Source organism: Alligator sinensis, unplaced genomic scaffold, assembly GCF_000455745.1.
Source record: "Alligator sinensis unplaced genomic scaffold, ASM45574v1 scaffold5_1, whole genome shotgun sequence".
In the NCBI taxonomy this organism is placed as follows: Eukaryota; Metazoa; Chordata; order Crocodylia; family Alligatoridae; genus Alligator; species Alligator sinensis.
Window position 1 is genome coordinate 812,472 of NW_005842213.1, and position 16,579 is coordinate 829,050.

Sequence of the window (16,579 nt, forward strand, 5' to 3'; positions counted from 1 at the left end):
TGGCAAGCAGTGCTGCCGCCACAGAGCAGCCCCAATGGGCGAGCCCAGAACCAGCGCAGGGCCCAGGCTGGCAGTGGGGGCCAGCTGACAAGATGGCACTGAGTGTGGGAAAAGCGGCCCTGCCCCGTGCCCAGCACCCCACGCTGCAGCTGCTAGCAGCCCACATGGGGCTGTCTGTGCCTGTTCAGGACAGCCCTGAGTGGGCTGTGAGTGGCTGCAGAGGGAGTGCTGGCCACGGGGCAGGCAAGGAGCCACTTTTCCCTGTGCTCAACACCAGCTCATTCCCTGCTGGGGAGCAGGGGGTTGGGGCTGTGTGCTGCCCCCCGCTTGCACCGCAGGGCTGGGGGGCACTGAGAGTGAGCAGGTGCACAGGATCCACACTGGTGTCCCGGGGCCAGCATCAGCAGGGCCCAGAGGAGGGCGGCAGGAGTACAGAGTCCCAGCCGGCAGAGGCTCTGTGGAGCCAGGCCAGCTCCCCCCTCTCACTGCTGGTGCAGCCCAGCCCAGTTTCACAGACCCCTGCCAGCCTGCGCCCCACTCGTGCTGGCCCTGAGACATTGATCCCAGATGGTGACCAGGGGGTGGGGCACCTATCAAGGGGCAGGGACACCCATCAACAGCTTGCCACAACTAGGTAGGCAGCCCTCCGCCCGAAATAATTGCCCGCCCCTGGCTTACCCCCACAAGACACTCCCTAAGATCCCATAAAAAAATCCAGGGAATCTTAAAAGAAAAAAAACAAAACCCCAAACATAAACCCCAGTCTTTAACAGCACACACCTCCTAAAAAAAGGTGTCTGTTGTTCCCTTGTCTGAAATTATCCCTTCTCAAACAGCTAAACGTTATTATTCCCAACACCAGGGTATAGACGCCTGAAGTGATAGAAGATGAAGAAAATGGATTATTTCCATTTCTGGCTTGTATGAGAGAAACTTGATTAGTTTACAAGGATTCTTCTTTGCGTGTATTACACGTGCATGCACACAAAACTAAAGGAGATCCAAAAAGAAGCATTCCATAACTACGCCTCCTGCTGTGCACGTGTGGCATGGCAGGAGGCATGACTCTGTGAATTGCACATCAGCTCCCCGCCACGCTTTTCCCTGAATGTGTCCAGGAGCCCTTACAGAAGTGGATCTACAATTTGAATTCCAGGGAGAGAACTAAATATTTGATTCATTATAGTTATTTGTGGATAGCAGCATTACTCTGTTCAGTTACAATACCCAGAAACTATGAAAAAAATTCACAGAATTTTCTAATGCTATTCTCCCTCCCAATGAGGCATGTTACTGAAAATTCTAGATGCTGCAGGCAGCACAAAGGGGGGGGCTAGGAGGCGAGATGCTCAAAGAATGAGGTGGGAGGCAGCCCAAACAAAAGGAAACTATAAAACTACTAAGAGACATTGCATGAGACCAACCTGAGATTCTGATCCATAATAATTTGGAATGAAGTTTGCTTAATTCATAATTTCTTTAATCATTCTACTAGGGATTTTTAGTGACTAAAAAAAAAAAAAAATAATAATAATAATAATAATAATAATAATAATAATAATAATGAGTCTAAAAACTTGACTGATTTACTGTCATCGCTCTCATGGATTTGAATGAAAGTGATAATCAGATTAGTTTGACAAGTCTTCCAACATGTTAGGTCATGAAGAACTACAAGAGCAGTTTATTTTTAGTACAGATAAAAGGCAGAGTATAATACCACTCTTAATATATTGAGCCATTGCTTGGCAGACCAGAATATTCACAAGCAACTTTATTTCAAAAGTAATCACATACTCTCAGAAATCATACAATTATATCAAATTCTCAATGTTATTAAAAAAAAAAAAGACAAAGACTCCACAGAAAAGCTTGAAAGTATAATCCAGGCATAAATGATTCAGTGGTATGTGCCCAAACTGCTTGAAATAAAAACAGAGAAGCCCGAGTCTCCCCATTCATCTTTAGAGAAAGCTAAAAATCGCACTTAACATTTCATAGGGATAAGTGACAACTCACATATGAAGGCCTAAAGTAACCCGACCAAGACCAGGACATCAAAGGACTGCATGCAGCAGAACAGTGCACAAGCCCAGGCTGAGAGAAGTACTGCAACAGCTGAAGTACAAGTACTAGGGAGCCTCTGCAGTTCCTCTCGCTCTTTAACAGACAACTCGTAGTAATCTAGCCCCACTGCTCCCAAGAAGGGGCCAAATACTGCTTCTTCAGGAAACAAAAAAGAGGGATTTATGCCAGTACTCCTCCCATTCTAAATAGAAGTTGGAGCAATGGGACAGCAAACAGCCACATGGATTCCTGTGTTAACCTTGATCCAACCTTGCAAAGGCCTACAACCAGCCCAGAAAAAACAGAAGACATTTATGCTTACCTCATCAAATATTTCAAGATAGAAAGAGTCCACACCAGGGGGAACTGTGCACTGAATAACTTTGTTCCAACGGGGATTCTTGGCTCCATTATGAGCTGTAGGAGTTTCATATACAGCATAGCCAAGCCGTATCCGACAGTATGGATCCATACGGGTCATACCGTAATTCTTTGCCAACTTTGCCTGGGAAGAAAAAAAATAAACTAAAAATTATTCCCTTCTTTCAAGAGAAATGGTAAATTTGAGCAGTTAAAAAACATTGTGATTAATCTATCGCTGGTGGATTAAGGCTGTATCTACATTATAGGGACTTGCTTTACTTTTAAACTATGTTACAGTTTTTCTACCGTTAGAGCTCTACCAGCTCCTTTGGGCTAGCAGAGCTGTCTCCTCACTGCAGTTTGCTGACAGTTATTTTGGCAATGGGATTAACTTTTCCCCCCCACACTTTTGAGCAACAGAGCTCAGATGGTAGAATTCTGCAATGTAGACAAAGGCAAATGACACCAACTACTCCCAATTAAGACCTTAACAGAAACTAAAGTAAAAAGAAAAAATAAGACCCAAAACAGAAACATTGTTTGGAGGCAAAACAGTAACAACAACAGACATTATGGGAATTTGAAAGACACAGGTTTAGTATATTCTAGGCACCTCAAATGCAACATTGTTCATTTAATAGGACAGTCCCAGATCAATTTTCAGTCAACCAGCAAGAAACAAAAAGTACAGGAAAAGAGCAACACAGGCTAGGAGGGTCCACTGAAATTCATTTACCCTTTGATTTACCTCACAACTCTTACAAAAGTAAGAGCTAGTCTTATGTCACAAGAATATTTCTACCAGAAAAAATAATATGGTATTTATACAGCTATTGAACCATGGTAAGTCAATAGTGCCAAAAAGTCCTAGTTTATCAAACGCATACAAAAATTTACTTGCCCAGCCTTTTCCAGGACATTTTAAAAACCAAAACTACCACAAACCAAAAGACAATTTAAAAAAAACCCATTAAAATTCACTCCAAACGAGTAGAATTTGTGTGTGGCTCCATTAGTGTCATACCTAAACATTTTCCAAATAATATCAAGTGTACCATGTGTACCAATATTAAATAAAATCCCAACCCACTTTAAAATATGCCTACCGTTTGCACTATATTAGAGTTGTATTCCAGTTATTTAGGCCATAAGCTCCCAAGAGTAAGGACTTAGAAGCATAATTTTGCTTAGCTACAATCAAAGCAGCAGCATTCAACTAAGTCAACAAGACAGCAAGCCAAAAATTTATTTTTGGATTATAAAATTTAGTTTCTGACTTTTAACAACTAGTTTGGAGTTTCTTGCCATCATAGGAAAACCGACAGATGGGATGCTGTGCCTTAGCCTTGCCTCCCCTAAACGTTAGGAAAGGCTGTAACAGACAAGTGCCTTTTATGCAAGCAAGACTCCTACAACTTCAGTCAATTCACACTATATCAGCTTTAACTGCTAAAAAGCAGGTTTAGGTTCACAGACACTAGGGCTGGAAGGGCCCTTGGGTCCAGCCCCCTGCCCAAGGGGCAGGAAGTCAGCTGGGGTCAGATGACCCCAGGAAGATAAGCATCCAAGTATTTCTTAATGGTATCCAGAGTAGGTGCTTGCACCACTTTGGCCAGTGCGGGGTGGGAGAGGAGAAGTCTACTCCAGACTCTGGAGACTGAGATGGTAAAGAAGTTTTTCCTAATGTCCAGTCTAAAATGGTCTTCCAGCAGTTTGTGACCATTAGACCGTGTCTTCCTTTGGGGTGCCCTGATGAACAGACCTTATCCCAGTTCCTGGTGCACACCCCTTATATATTTATAGGCTGCCCCAAGTCATCCCTGAGCCTTTGCTTCTCCAGGCTGAAGAGTCCCAAGCCTCAGCCTCCCCTCAAAAGACCTGTTCTCTTGACCTCTAGGTTTAATTAAATTAATTTAAAATACTGGAAGCCTTTACATCAAGTTTCCTGATAGTTCATCTGTACTTGTGTTAGAACTAATGGGAATTAAAGACATGCAGTATAGACAAGGCCATTCTCTGCATTATAAAGTTCTCTCAGCAAAGCTATGCCAGGAAGGGGTACAGGATCACTCCCCATGGCTGACAGCTCTCTAACAAAGCCTGTGGCATTGACACAGCTCTGCTGCAGGGAAGTTATTTCTGCCAACAGAGCTACTGTCATCTGGGGGAGCTTGCAGAGATCTCATAGGGGAAAGACTCTTTCTGCTGACAAATGCATGTTATTGTAAGGCTTCCCACAAGGGCAAGTCTTTAGTCAAGCACAGAGAACATTTTCTACAAGAGGAACCAAACTGCAACGTTAGAAGAAAAGCGACAGTCTAAGGTTTGTAACTTTGCCAGATAATTCAAGCCGGGAGTTAATGTAAGCAAACAGCAAAGTAGTCTGCAACTTTAGCAGCATGTCCAATAACCCCAAACCTGCCAAGCTGTCACTGAGCATGGCATTTATGACTCCATGGAACTGGTAATAAGTCCTGTGCTCCTTAAAACATAGGCCTCGAGAAACAAGCTGCAGGATGAAAACCCCAAAATTCTAGTCTCAACTCCTCCATTAGCTTGCAGGGGAAAATGTGTATAGAAGCACTAATTGGCAGTGTTAGAACAAATCACCTGTCACAGAATGACTGTGATCAGCGCTGGCACAGAAGTGATGCCATTTTCTACTCACAAGGAGGTACTTGATGCGCAGCCCACAGTTTAATATTAATCATGTTAATATCTTAAAGAGAAACGCATGTTATTTTTCCATGAACATCTTGCTAAAACTGTCTTACATAGGAAAGGGTATAAAAGTAGCAGAGGTCAACATTTTGGGCAGGATGCAGGGCTTAATTTGTGGCATGGTTGCCAAATCTGCCACACGACTTTCTGCTCCTTGCCTGATCATCTTCATTTTATACAGAGAGGCTGCCCATGTCACTTGTCTCTCTCAGGCTGGCCACCCCTAGTATAAAGCCTGAAGAATGATATTTCAAAATGTAGACATTCCAGAGTCACCTTTTCACCCAAAGGATGAGATAGTGGTATTGACTGCATAAATGCCAAGATCATTACTATAAAAGAAGCAGTGAGTGGTAGATACCATCTTGATTGTTCCACAATCATTTGTACCAATGGTAAATGCATCAATATTAGTGATACTGGAAAGCCATATTCTGCTACTTTCAAAGATAGCTCAGACTGCATGCATTAGTTTTTTCCAATGGAAGTACAATGGCTACAGTATAAAATCAATACAAAAGGTCCATCTTGAGCAGAGATGTTAAAGGAACATCTTCTATGTCCTGCACTCCCATTGCCACAACCATCAGTTATTGAGAACATCAGTAATGAAGCAGCTGAAAAACTGTAGCACTGCTGCATTTCTAGAGAAGACACTTACTAATCAGCCCCAGATACACTGATCAGGCTGGACAGGAAACTAAATACCAAGACTGCTCCACGAGTCTTCAGTTTTACATCCTTTTAAAAATACTACATTTGTACTTAATACATCTTTCATCTAAAGAGAAAAGGTGGGTAGCATGCCCATTAATAGACTGAAATGTAACACAGCAGTTTTTTTAAATCTTGTGTATAACAAAGCCAAAAGTTTGAGTATTGTCTTGATATAACAAATAAAGTGATCCTCTACACAACAGAAACAAGGAACAATCATAAACTAGAGATATACATTAATGACTATGTCAACAACTTATGCACATGGATCCCCTGACAGCCAGCGTTCCCCGCTTAGGTGATAGGCAGGGGGGCAGGCAGGAGCCCTGACTCAGAAGGCACCAGTTGCCCATGTAAAGAACTATTACTTACTAGCAAGTTAACTTACATTAGGAAACAGCTTTCCAATAAATGTTTGTTATGGAAAGTACTCTGTACTTCTAAATTCAGTTCACCTACGTGGTAGCAAAGTTCAGAAGACTAGGTAGGATGCTGCATTTAAAACTGCAGTTATCCTGGTAGTGTCCCAGAACTACCGAGTCATTTAATTGTTTCATTTAAAAAATGTTTTAATATTTATTAAGAACAAATGGTATTATATCAAGCTATGTCATTACATCAATGCATTCATTTTCTAGATGCAACTAACACAGTAACTTTTATGATATCTGCACAAAGCCTCATATGGCCAATGAAGACATAACACATCAGATGGACTGGTAAAGTTATTAGTTATACCTGTACTACAGTAATGCTGAGTCTGCCCACTGTGCCCATTGGACCGCCATACTGTAACTGTTGGGCTGCTTGTGCATCCAACTGGATTTGCTGCTGCTGCTGTGTTGGAGCAATGCGCAGGAAATCTTGAGGAAGCTCACCAATGTACACCTGTAAAACAAACGTAATAAACTGGATCATAAGCCAAGAGCTAACTTGTGGAAGATAGCATCTCCTTTCCTCCTTCTACTAGAAAAGCTAAGGCAAAGAAATGACTGCTTCATAACTTCTGCAGAATTTTATTTTCACACTGACAGCATCAAAGTGATAAATTCCATGACAGATTTGTTTACAAAAAGTTAACACTGCCCAGGAATCTCTCTTGCCCTTCTAAAACATCAAGTTCAGCAAAATTCAGACCTTTGAAAGTCAAGATATACCACAGGGGTCGGCAACCCACAGCACGCGTGCCGAGCATGGCACGCGAGGCCATTTTGCTTGGCATGCCACCACTAGCCCGGGCTCTAGGCAGCTGCTGCCAGTCACAGAGCCCGGGCTACTCCAAGCAGGTGGCTGGGAGACTGCAAGGCCTGCTGCAAGCAAACCAGGCTCCATGGCTAGCAGCAGCTACCCAGAACCTGGGCCGGCTGCAGCCAGGAGGCTGCAAACAGCTGCTCCAGGCTCCGGCATCAGCTCCATACTGGCGGGTTCACGCATGCCTCGGAGCAAATGGTGGGGGAGGAGCCTGAAGCAGCAACATTTATGATTATTAAATATACTAATACACAGTGCATCCTGCCATGTACCACCACCAGCCAAGTCAAAGGAACACTCTGCTTCTTCCAGTAAAGCACGGTTTGTTTGTTTAACACCTGCACGCAGCCATGATACCATTTAACATTATCTTTTCAGTTCAGCACTAAACCATTAACATTTACCTCCCCACCCAACTGTTAATAATACCCATGGTAATACCATCCCCAGTTGTGCTTCTGGCCTGCGTAATGTGGTCAAGGGTAGAAATTTCTTTCTTCTAATATCTGTCAAGTCTCAGTTCTGAAAGTTGCATTCAACCTATAAGACTTCTGGGAATATTAAATTAAATATTAAAACATGTTCTGAATTAAACTGGCAAGCGGAGTATAACAGTCCATTATGGAAGGAGAGGCCCTTAGAAAGCAGAGAGAAACAGGCACGTTTGGTCTTAAGTCTATGAAGATGTATGGATATAACTGAAGTAACATGGTATATGATAAGTCACTCCTACCTTTTCAGGGTAATTTTAAGGGAGAAACAAGTACAGAATGGAAGAGCCTTAAACCACCAGTGACCCACAAAATTCCACATGCAAGTCAAATAACCCTGGAAAGGACCCAAAAGGTTAAAGTTTATTTAAAAAATCCAAAGTGAAAGCTGCATGAAAGAAATTTCTGCCTTGGTAGCTTAACTGCCTGCACAAAATATAATGCAAATACAAAATTTCGGTGCTATTTTTACAGTACGCTTGAAGGGGAAACAAAAGAGGTAATCTTGTAGCAAACCAGTATAATATGCAAAGTACACTACATCAAAAGCCCTGCATCCATTTTATATCTTATGTACAATGCTTTATTTCTACAGAGCAAGTCACAAAGCCCAATGACAAGAGTCATACATAGGATATTTCCTGGCAAGTGAGTAACCTTGTCAACCTGGCAAGAGCAGACAAGAAAATTATCTTATTGTAGGAAATTAAAAGCCCTGTAGGCTATGTCTTTAAAAGATTACTCATAAGCACTCGCCCTCTAAGATGATATCTATTGTGTATAGGAACTACAAAGAATTTAATTTGGCAAAAGCCATGGCTTCGGGATCTCAGCAGGAGTCAATACAGCAGGCCAGGTCTGAGGTGCATTAAAAAAAAAAAAAAAAAAAAAAAAAAAAAAAAAAAAAAAAAAAAAAAAAAAAAAAAAAAAAAAAAAAAAAAAAAAAAAAAAAAAAAAAAAAAAAAAAAAAAAAAAAAAAAAAAAAAAAAAAAAAAAAAAAAAAAAAAAAAAAAAAAAAAAAAAAAAAAAAAAAAAAAAAAAAAAAAAAAAAAAAAAAAAAAAAAAAAAAAAAAAAAAAAAAAAAAAAAAAAAAAAAAAAAAAAAAAAAAAAAAAAAAAAAAAAAAAAAAAAAAAAAAAAAAAAAAAAAAAAAAAAAAAAAAAAAAAAAAAAAAAAAAAAAAAAAAAAAAAAAAAAAAAAAAAAAAAAAAAAAAAAAAAAAAAAAAAAAAAAAAAAAAAAAAAAAAAAAAAAAAAAAAAAAAAAAAAAAAAAAAAAAAAAAAAAAAAAAAAAAAAAAAAAAAAAAAAAAAAAAAAAAAAAAAAAAAAAAAAAAAAAAAAAAAAAAAAAAAAAAAAAAAAAAAAAAAAAAAAAAAAAAAAAAAAAAAAAAAAAAAAAAAAAAAAAAAAAAAAAAAAAAAAAAAAAAAAAAAAAAAAAAAAAAAAAAAAAAAAAAAAAAAAAAAAAAAAAAAAAAAAAAAAAAAAAAAAAAAAAAAAAAAAAAAAAAAAAAAAAAAAAAAAAAAAAAAAAAAAAAAAAAAAAAAAAAAAAAAAAAAAAAAAAAAAAAAAAAAAAAAAAAAAAAAAAAAAAAAAAAAAAAAAAAAAAAAAAAAAAAAAAAAAAAAAAAAAAAAAAAAAAAAAAAAAAAAAAAAAAAAAAAAAAAAAAAAAAAAAAAAAAAAAAAAAAAAAAAAAAAAAAAAAAAAAAAGTAGGGGAAAGTCTGCCTGCATGCTCTGAAGTTCGTTTTATCATTTTTACTTACTCAACAAGCATTTCAATTTTAAAGCCAAGTTCTGCAATATTTGCTTTTTAAACTTAAACCCATTCAAAAAAAACAAAAAAACAAAAAAAAAACCCCCACCTCATCTGCCAATGTTAGTTTAGGAAATGAGGGTTGTTTTATTGTATGTTCAGATTCTCCCCCACTCCCAGAGAATAAGTTTTCCCTAATGATATTCACTGCACATAACAGTAATTTATCATGACTCTCAAAAGCTTGAAACACCTTCCAAGGAAAATATTGCACCAATGCCAGTAATCTATTCTTTACAGAAGGCCCACGAAGATAAAATGTTTGACCTACAGCATCTTAAACCCAATTTGTAGTCTTCACAAAGCCTTAAGAATACCAAATATATATACCTTAAGTTTTTTGTATGTTTTTTTGTCTCGGACCAACACAGCTACCAAGTATACCCCTGAAACATGGAACATGCCGAATTTTAGCCAATTTTTGGATTTTAAACTTCATTGCAGAACAACAAGGAAGTTTTTTGTTGGGTTTTTTTACCTCCCTGCCTGCAGGGAAGGAATACTACCTGATCAACACATCAAAGAGCTACTCAACACAGCTCACAAAGACATTCTCATGGACCCAGAGGAACAGCCTTCCATCTTCAGCTCCCTCTGTGCAAAAATGAAGTTTATTTCCTACCTATGGGGACTTTTTACCATCTTGTACCATCAACACTTTTCCCAGAGCCTGACGAAGAGACTTTGATCCTAAAAGCTTGCAGAAAAGGACAATGTGTTCTTGCCATTTTCCAGTTGGTCTAATAAAAGGTATCGTTTTAGAACCAAGAGTTCTAGTTTTTTGTATGTCTTAAGAATACCAGTAATTTATTTAACAGTAAAAATGTCAAGCATTAGAAAGCCAAGTGACTGATGTTCCAAACTATAATTATTTAGACACAAAGCCTTCAAAATCAGGAAATATGATTCACCAAAAAAGATTCCAAAGGAGCTCATCAGCTGGAAACAACTGAGAGGGAGAGAGACCTCAATGTGTTTGTTGATCAGAAGAGGACTGAGTCATCAATGTGATATAGCTGCAAAAGTAGTAAACATTTGTTCTCCTTAAACATATCAGGAGAAATATCTGGAAGAGATAAAGTGTTAGTGCCATCAATACCAAGCACTAGCAACATGGAACATTACGTACAATTGTGGTCACTCGTGTTCAGGAAAAGTGAATTCAAACTCTAACAGATGAAGAGGCCTACAATACAAATAGGTGGAGAAAAGGTCCTCATCATATAGGGGGAGACTAAGAGTTTGATTTGTTTAGCCTATGCAAACATAGCTGTTCATAAATAAATCAGGGGAGTCAACACCAGAAATGGAGAACTGTTACTGAAGCCAAAGGACACTTAATGCCAGAATAAGTAGGCCTTGGAGTAAGTGTAGTTAGACTTTCTAATTTCTAGTATAATCAAGGCAATGGATCCCAGACCCGCTTCACTCAAAACTGTAGTCTTTTGCTCTTCTATGGTTTTAAAAATGGAGCTCAATGTGGTGTCTAACAGGAGAATAAACTAAATGATCCCTTCTAGTCTGAGGTTCCTATGAAAACATCCAGGTTTCTAACAAGTTCTAAAACTGCAGTTAAGACCATCTTCATGGCCAAGATTCCTTGAGACAACACTGTCTGCAAATTAAAGGCAATGACTTAATTCAGAAGAGAGTTCTATTACCATTTATGTAGGCTCTCGGCCTCAGCTTTCAATAAGTGATGGTTTAATACCTAATCCTAAATTAAGAAGTATATTGAAAGGGTTTAATAATTCATTTTTCTTAAGAGCGCTGAAATAGATGAAAGATGCCAGAAAAAGTAAGGTAATGTATTAGGTTAACTGGGGGTTTTGTAAACAATAAGCACCAACACTCCTCCAGAAATAACTCATGCAGAGCAATCACGTCACATCTAAACAGCAGTCCAAAAGATGCAACCACTTGAGTGCACACGTTCAAGAGAGCTTTAAACTAGATAATCCGATGCATCAACAGCATTATAGCATGCAGTAATTTGGGGTTCAATCATCATGGGTTAAACCTACCCACCCATCCACCTATATTCAGACAGCTGGCCCAAACAGAGTCTGATGCTACTGCTAGTTACCTTGTTATCAATCTAAATCAAGTGGCTTAAAGTTTGCTCCTGTATCCCATAATGAACTGCAAATCCATCATTGGGCTGTAGCGTGGACAGACCTACATGTTTTCTACGGAGCTAAGAGAAGGGCAAACTTAAACCATTCCCTTCCCAAACTCCCAAAACAAGGAGAAATAGCATTTTGCCAATCTTGAATCAGAAGTGTTGATGTCCGATGCAAAAAATGGCAACATGAAAGACTCAGCAGAAATAAAAACTGTAGAAACGCCTTCAGTATATTTTATTGAAGAGGGATTATAGCTTGAAAACATTTTGCCCAAACTTTTTCTCCTTTTACTGACTAACTGAGCTGAATTTCTCAATAGCTAAATCAGAGATCAACTAGATTGTCAAGGCTTTTTGTCTACAGATAAGAAAAATAAGCTTATCTTGATATCACCACTCTTGGTATTTACAAAAAGAAATCTGTTCTTCACCATTTAATTCATTAATCCGTTCACCATCAAAACCAGATTATTTTGTTTTTGGAAAAACAAAATCAAACCCACCCACCTGCACCTTTGTAATTAAGAAGCATAACAACTGGTTAAAGTCAGAATTAGAGTCTCTTCAGATATGATGTAGGAAAGAACCATAGTTAGCGGTTCATGCTCGAGACATCAGAATGATTACGTTCCACTTTGATTTAGAAATACTAACCATCTAACACTCCACAAGATAAAGATTTTCTCTATTTTATGGAGGATGAAAGTGATGAGGTACATGAGCTGTCCATCATACAGTATATATGAATCCCTCAGAGGGAAGGTCCAGTATATGAACTGTTATACGTATTACACAGGCATTCAGCATCCCCTTGATAGATCCGCAAGTAGAAACAGAATCAAGGGGGAGAGGGGAACCACACATACACCATGCTACCTTTTGAACATGCTCTCTCCAATGCTTCCAAACCAGAGCATCCTATTTAGTAGCCATGCAGTCTGAATGAGTGGTTCTCGACCTTTTTGGAGTCATGTCACCCCTTCACCACTTTCCTGAAAATGGCAGAGGGGGCTAGACTGTATCACAACACACCTAATGGGGTCTCCCAGCACCCTGATTGAGAACCACGTCTAAATAATTCACATTTCAAGTTAGAGACCGAACAGATGACACAGTTACCCCACTTAAAAGCTGGCATGGAAGTGGATAGGAAGGTTGAAGAGAGGACTGATACCAGATTGAGCAGCATCACAATAGTTTCATCTGTTCCCTCCTAACCCCTAAATTGAGGCAGAGCAAGTTTGCCTTGTTTGAAGCAGTGGTTACTTACTGCAATTCCTTTCCCTAGCTCTGGGTTAGCGGAGATGTAACAGTCTTATCTTATGAAACGTTATTAGGCACTAGGTAAAAATGTCAAAAGTGAGTTCGTGTTCACTCTAGAACAGAAAACAAATAAAACTGTTTTTAATGCCAAATAAGTAATACATAAATAGCAGTTTTACAACATGTATGTTTTTTACTTGGAAAAATTAAGATTAGTAAAACAAACTGTTAGTTTAAATTGTCCCATGTCTCAAAGCACAAAAGTGAATCAAAAGTTCCTATATTAGTAAATGATGCCAAAGCTTGGAGAAAGGCAGGAACAATGCTAAGGAGCTGTGAAACCAACACTTTGTGCCAGCAAAGTTAAAGGGGTTTTGTTCCCTTTGTTTAAAGGAACAAGGGAGGAAAGGATAGCACTGAACACATTAAGCAAAGAATTAGACAGCTATTTTATAGCCACAAGACTAAGAGCAGGAGAAACCACAGCACCCTACAGAATATGACAAGCAGGATAACAGAAGTTATCACAGTAATGAGGTTACTGATTATCACAGTAATCTAGCCCATCTCTAATCTAGTCCACAGTAATGTGGCCAGTGCAAGATTACTTCCCACTAGGTATTCTGCAACATTTGAGCTACATACTCTCTACTTTCCTCTCCATTAATCTGTTGCAGTAACAGGATAAACTTGTTAATATTTACAAACTCCCTAAATTCCCTGAAGGCAAATACCACTGAAGCACAAGACAGAAAAACATCTTTGGAGCCTCTTTTCTCATGCCCCTCCTATTGCCAAAATTTTCTATATTACTCCTCCATAACTAGAGCAGACTCCACTTACATGCTGCAGCATTTTAATTAAGGCAGCTTCTGAGAGCCGCTGTAATTAAAACATCCCCTACCCCAACGTGTATAGGCACACATGATGTCAGTCTAGCCAAAAGAACTGCCAAACTCAAAAGGCATTTTGGAAGTGCTCTTGGATTAGGATAGTTCCCTTTCAGTATAAGCCATTTCTTCTGGGGAGCCCTCTCAGGGGGAGTCTAGTATTGGTTGAATACTTCGAATTCCTCCATAGCACCACTAAGCAGTGATACTTCTTCCTTGACTTCAAATTTTGTTTAAGAGACAACGCCTGTGGAAGTTTAAAAAGAAGAGTTTCAAAAATAGTGAAGATGAAACAAAACACTTTCAAATAAGAACCTGAAAGTATTATCTGAGCCACCTTGAACATTTTATGTGACAGTAGTGCACCTGAGAGAGCAACACATCACAACATATTTTCATGAAAAAACATTACGGGATTGAAGGATTTTAAGCCTTCAGTCATTTCTAGAGGTTCAGAAACCTGAATTTACTGTAAAATTCAAGGCTTTAACTCTGAAAAGCAGCATATCTTGATGATATCTGCCATCCTGGTAAATCAACATTTCAAGGCCAGGTACAACCTTTATAGTAGTACCTAAACCAGGGAGCGCTTCCTTATATATTCCAAAAAACAGCATGACAGGAAGACAGTGAATAAAAGCCTGCCTGAATTGTGTGAAAAAGGATCAGTGCATCTTCAGTGACAGATGTGTGTCAGAACTGGCCTAGAGACCTAGTATCCCATCATCAAGGTATGGTGTCAGTATAAACAAAATTGATTGCTTTGCCTTCCATATTCAAGAAAGATAAATTCAAAATGAAGCAGGTACAGAGAAGGGCTACTTGGCTCTCCTTTTTCTCCCAATATCTTATCTTTGGAAGGGAGACTAAAAAAGGTTGGCTATTTAGCCTAGCAAGATGAAAATGTATCAGGATGGACACCAGAGGGATGTGAAAAGATCAGTCAGGCTAAATGACAATATTGACACAAGAACAAACAGGTTTAAAGTTTAGTCAGAAATTAATTTCCGTCTTACCAGGAGAGCAAGGTTCCAAGGTTCTTTATCAGTTTGTATCACAGTTACCAACAATAACAGAGACTAGTCTCTCTGTGCCTATATACATGCAGGGAGGCTGCTCGGACACGCTCTAATTACAGTGTGTCGGAGCAGACTCAATTAATTGAGTCTGCTAGAACATGGCAATTACCGCTCTCCAGCAGAAATGAGCATCATGTGGTCAACATCCTTGTGCTGAGAAATGGCAACAGGGGCACTTTAACTACAGCCCCCATCACCCCTCAATTCCCAGAGCACCCTGTGGTCCCTTCCAGTCCTGAATGCACACAGAACCAAACTAAGGAATCAAACTGCGTATTTTAATCTCATAAGTTTAGAAACAGAAATTTCCCCCCCCCAGTAACACCAGTCATTTTTTTTTTTTTTTATAAAAGTACCAGATATTGCAAATTACATAATGAAATACAGCAGCCATTATATATTCTGCCATACATACATTCTTTACATTTCACCTGAACATTTATCAGAAGAGGGCAGAAGGAATTTCACTTTTAATACATCTGAAAAAATAAACTGCAATTAGGAATGTTTGCCATGTACATATAAATGAGAACTACAGATCAGAAAGTGTAGGCATAAAAATAAGTCTGGTGGCATTCTGTCATGTACTCCCAGACACCCACGTCCAAGACAACCTTGGAAAGCTTCCTGTTTGAGCAAGCTAGAAGGATAAAGAGGTAAACACTCTCTGCACCATTAGAGCATTAGACAGGACCTTGTATTTAGCCTGTTAGCCCCCTTTAGTGGCTACTTACTGACATTACAGTTTTGGAAGATGCTGTTTGCCCTCCATGTCACAAGGAAGGAATATAGAAACTGCATTAGTCTTTCCACAGAAAGACTATCAGGAAAGGGGATATACATAGTCTTGAAAGGCTGCTCTTCTCCAGTAGAAAGGAAACCATTTTATATATGCAGTCACCGATTTGAAGCAAGAGCCCTTTTGGGGTTAGTGGAGAGGAAAGTCCAGAAGCGAAAGGTTGCAGGCAGGCGCCCAGCCAAAGAAAATGACAAAAGGCCTCCCTCCATATAAAGGCTTTAGGGCCTAGCAACGAAAGTTAACAAAATCCATTTGTAAAGAGAAACATATTCTTAAAGAGCTAACACAAAGGGGAAACTGCAGGAAACGAGATCACTAACACACTTCCATCATCATCAGATAAGGCCAGTGTAACAAACAACCTAGTCTTCTTGCCTCTCAGCATCACTACATAAGTCCGCTAGTTTGCTCAGCCTAGCCATTTTGTTCCCTATAAATACCTGAAGACCAGGGTTCAATTGTAAATAGACGTACTAACACAAAATTCAGACTGCCCCCAGACGCAGGCAAGGACGAAAGAACTGGAACAGAAGAGTAAAGCAGGGTTTCATCACACGTCTGTGTCTGTGGTAACACTGGAATGATGCTGTCGCAACCCAAGAAACTGGATTTTGGGGGCAGGGTGTCTCTGGGCAGATCAACTGAATGACTGGTGAGACCGGAAGAAGAGCTCTTGCACTTGAACGCTCGGTGTCTCAATGCAGCCCCACTCGATCCATGGTAGAATCAGAAGCCCAGGGCTGCAAGGGACCTCAGGAGGCCCACTCCAAACCCCTGCCCAAAGCAGAATCACACCCCAATGGTGCCACCCGCCCCCTGTCGCATCTCGAACAGCGTCACCTAGCAGAGGGCGGTCCCAGCAGCCAGGGCAGAGTGGGAGGGTCAGGCGGTTCTCCGCCTTTTTTGTACCAGGACCCGTTTACAAACATCGACTGCCAGTCCCGACCCAGTGCCCCCCTCCCCCAGCACGTGAGGCAAGGGAGGCCCCAAAAAGGGGGGGGGGGG

At 39.4% G+C, this 16,579-nt stretch overlaps 1 protein-coding gene across 2 annotated transcripts in view; it reads right to left on the reverse strand.

The window, feature by feature from the left end:
* The window catches only part of TOLLIP (toll interacting protein), a 37,687-nt gene that overhangs the window by 20,656 nt on the left and 452 nt on the right, over positions 1-16,579 (reverse strand). The window contains exons 2-4 of one of the 2 annotated variants that reach the window (XM_025207900.1): positions 7,561-7,670; positions 6,607-6,756; positions 2,390-2,572 (exon numbers count right to left, since the gene is read on the reverse strand). In XM_025207900.1, coding sequence (XP_025063685.1) covers positions 2,390-2,572; positions 6,607-6,756; positions 7,561-7,563 — 336 coding nt within the window. In that variant the 5' untranslated portion in view covers positions 7,564-7,670. The remainder of the gene's footprint in view (positions 1-2,389; positions 2,573-6,606; positions 6,757-7,560; positions 7,671-16,579) is intronic. The other variant, XM_006026880.2, reaches the window with a different exon arrangement.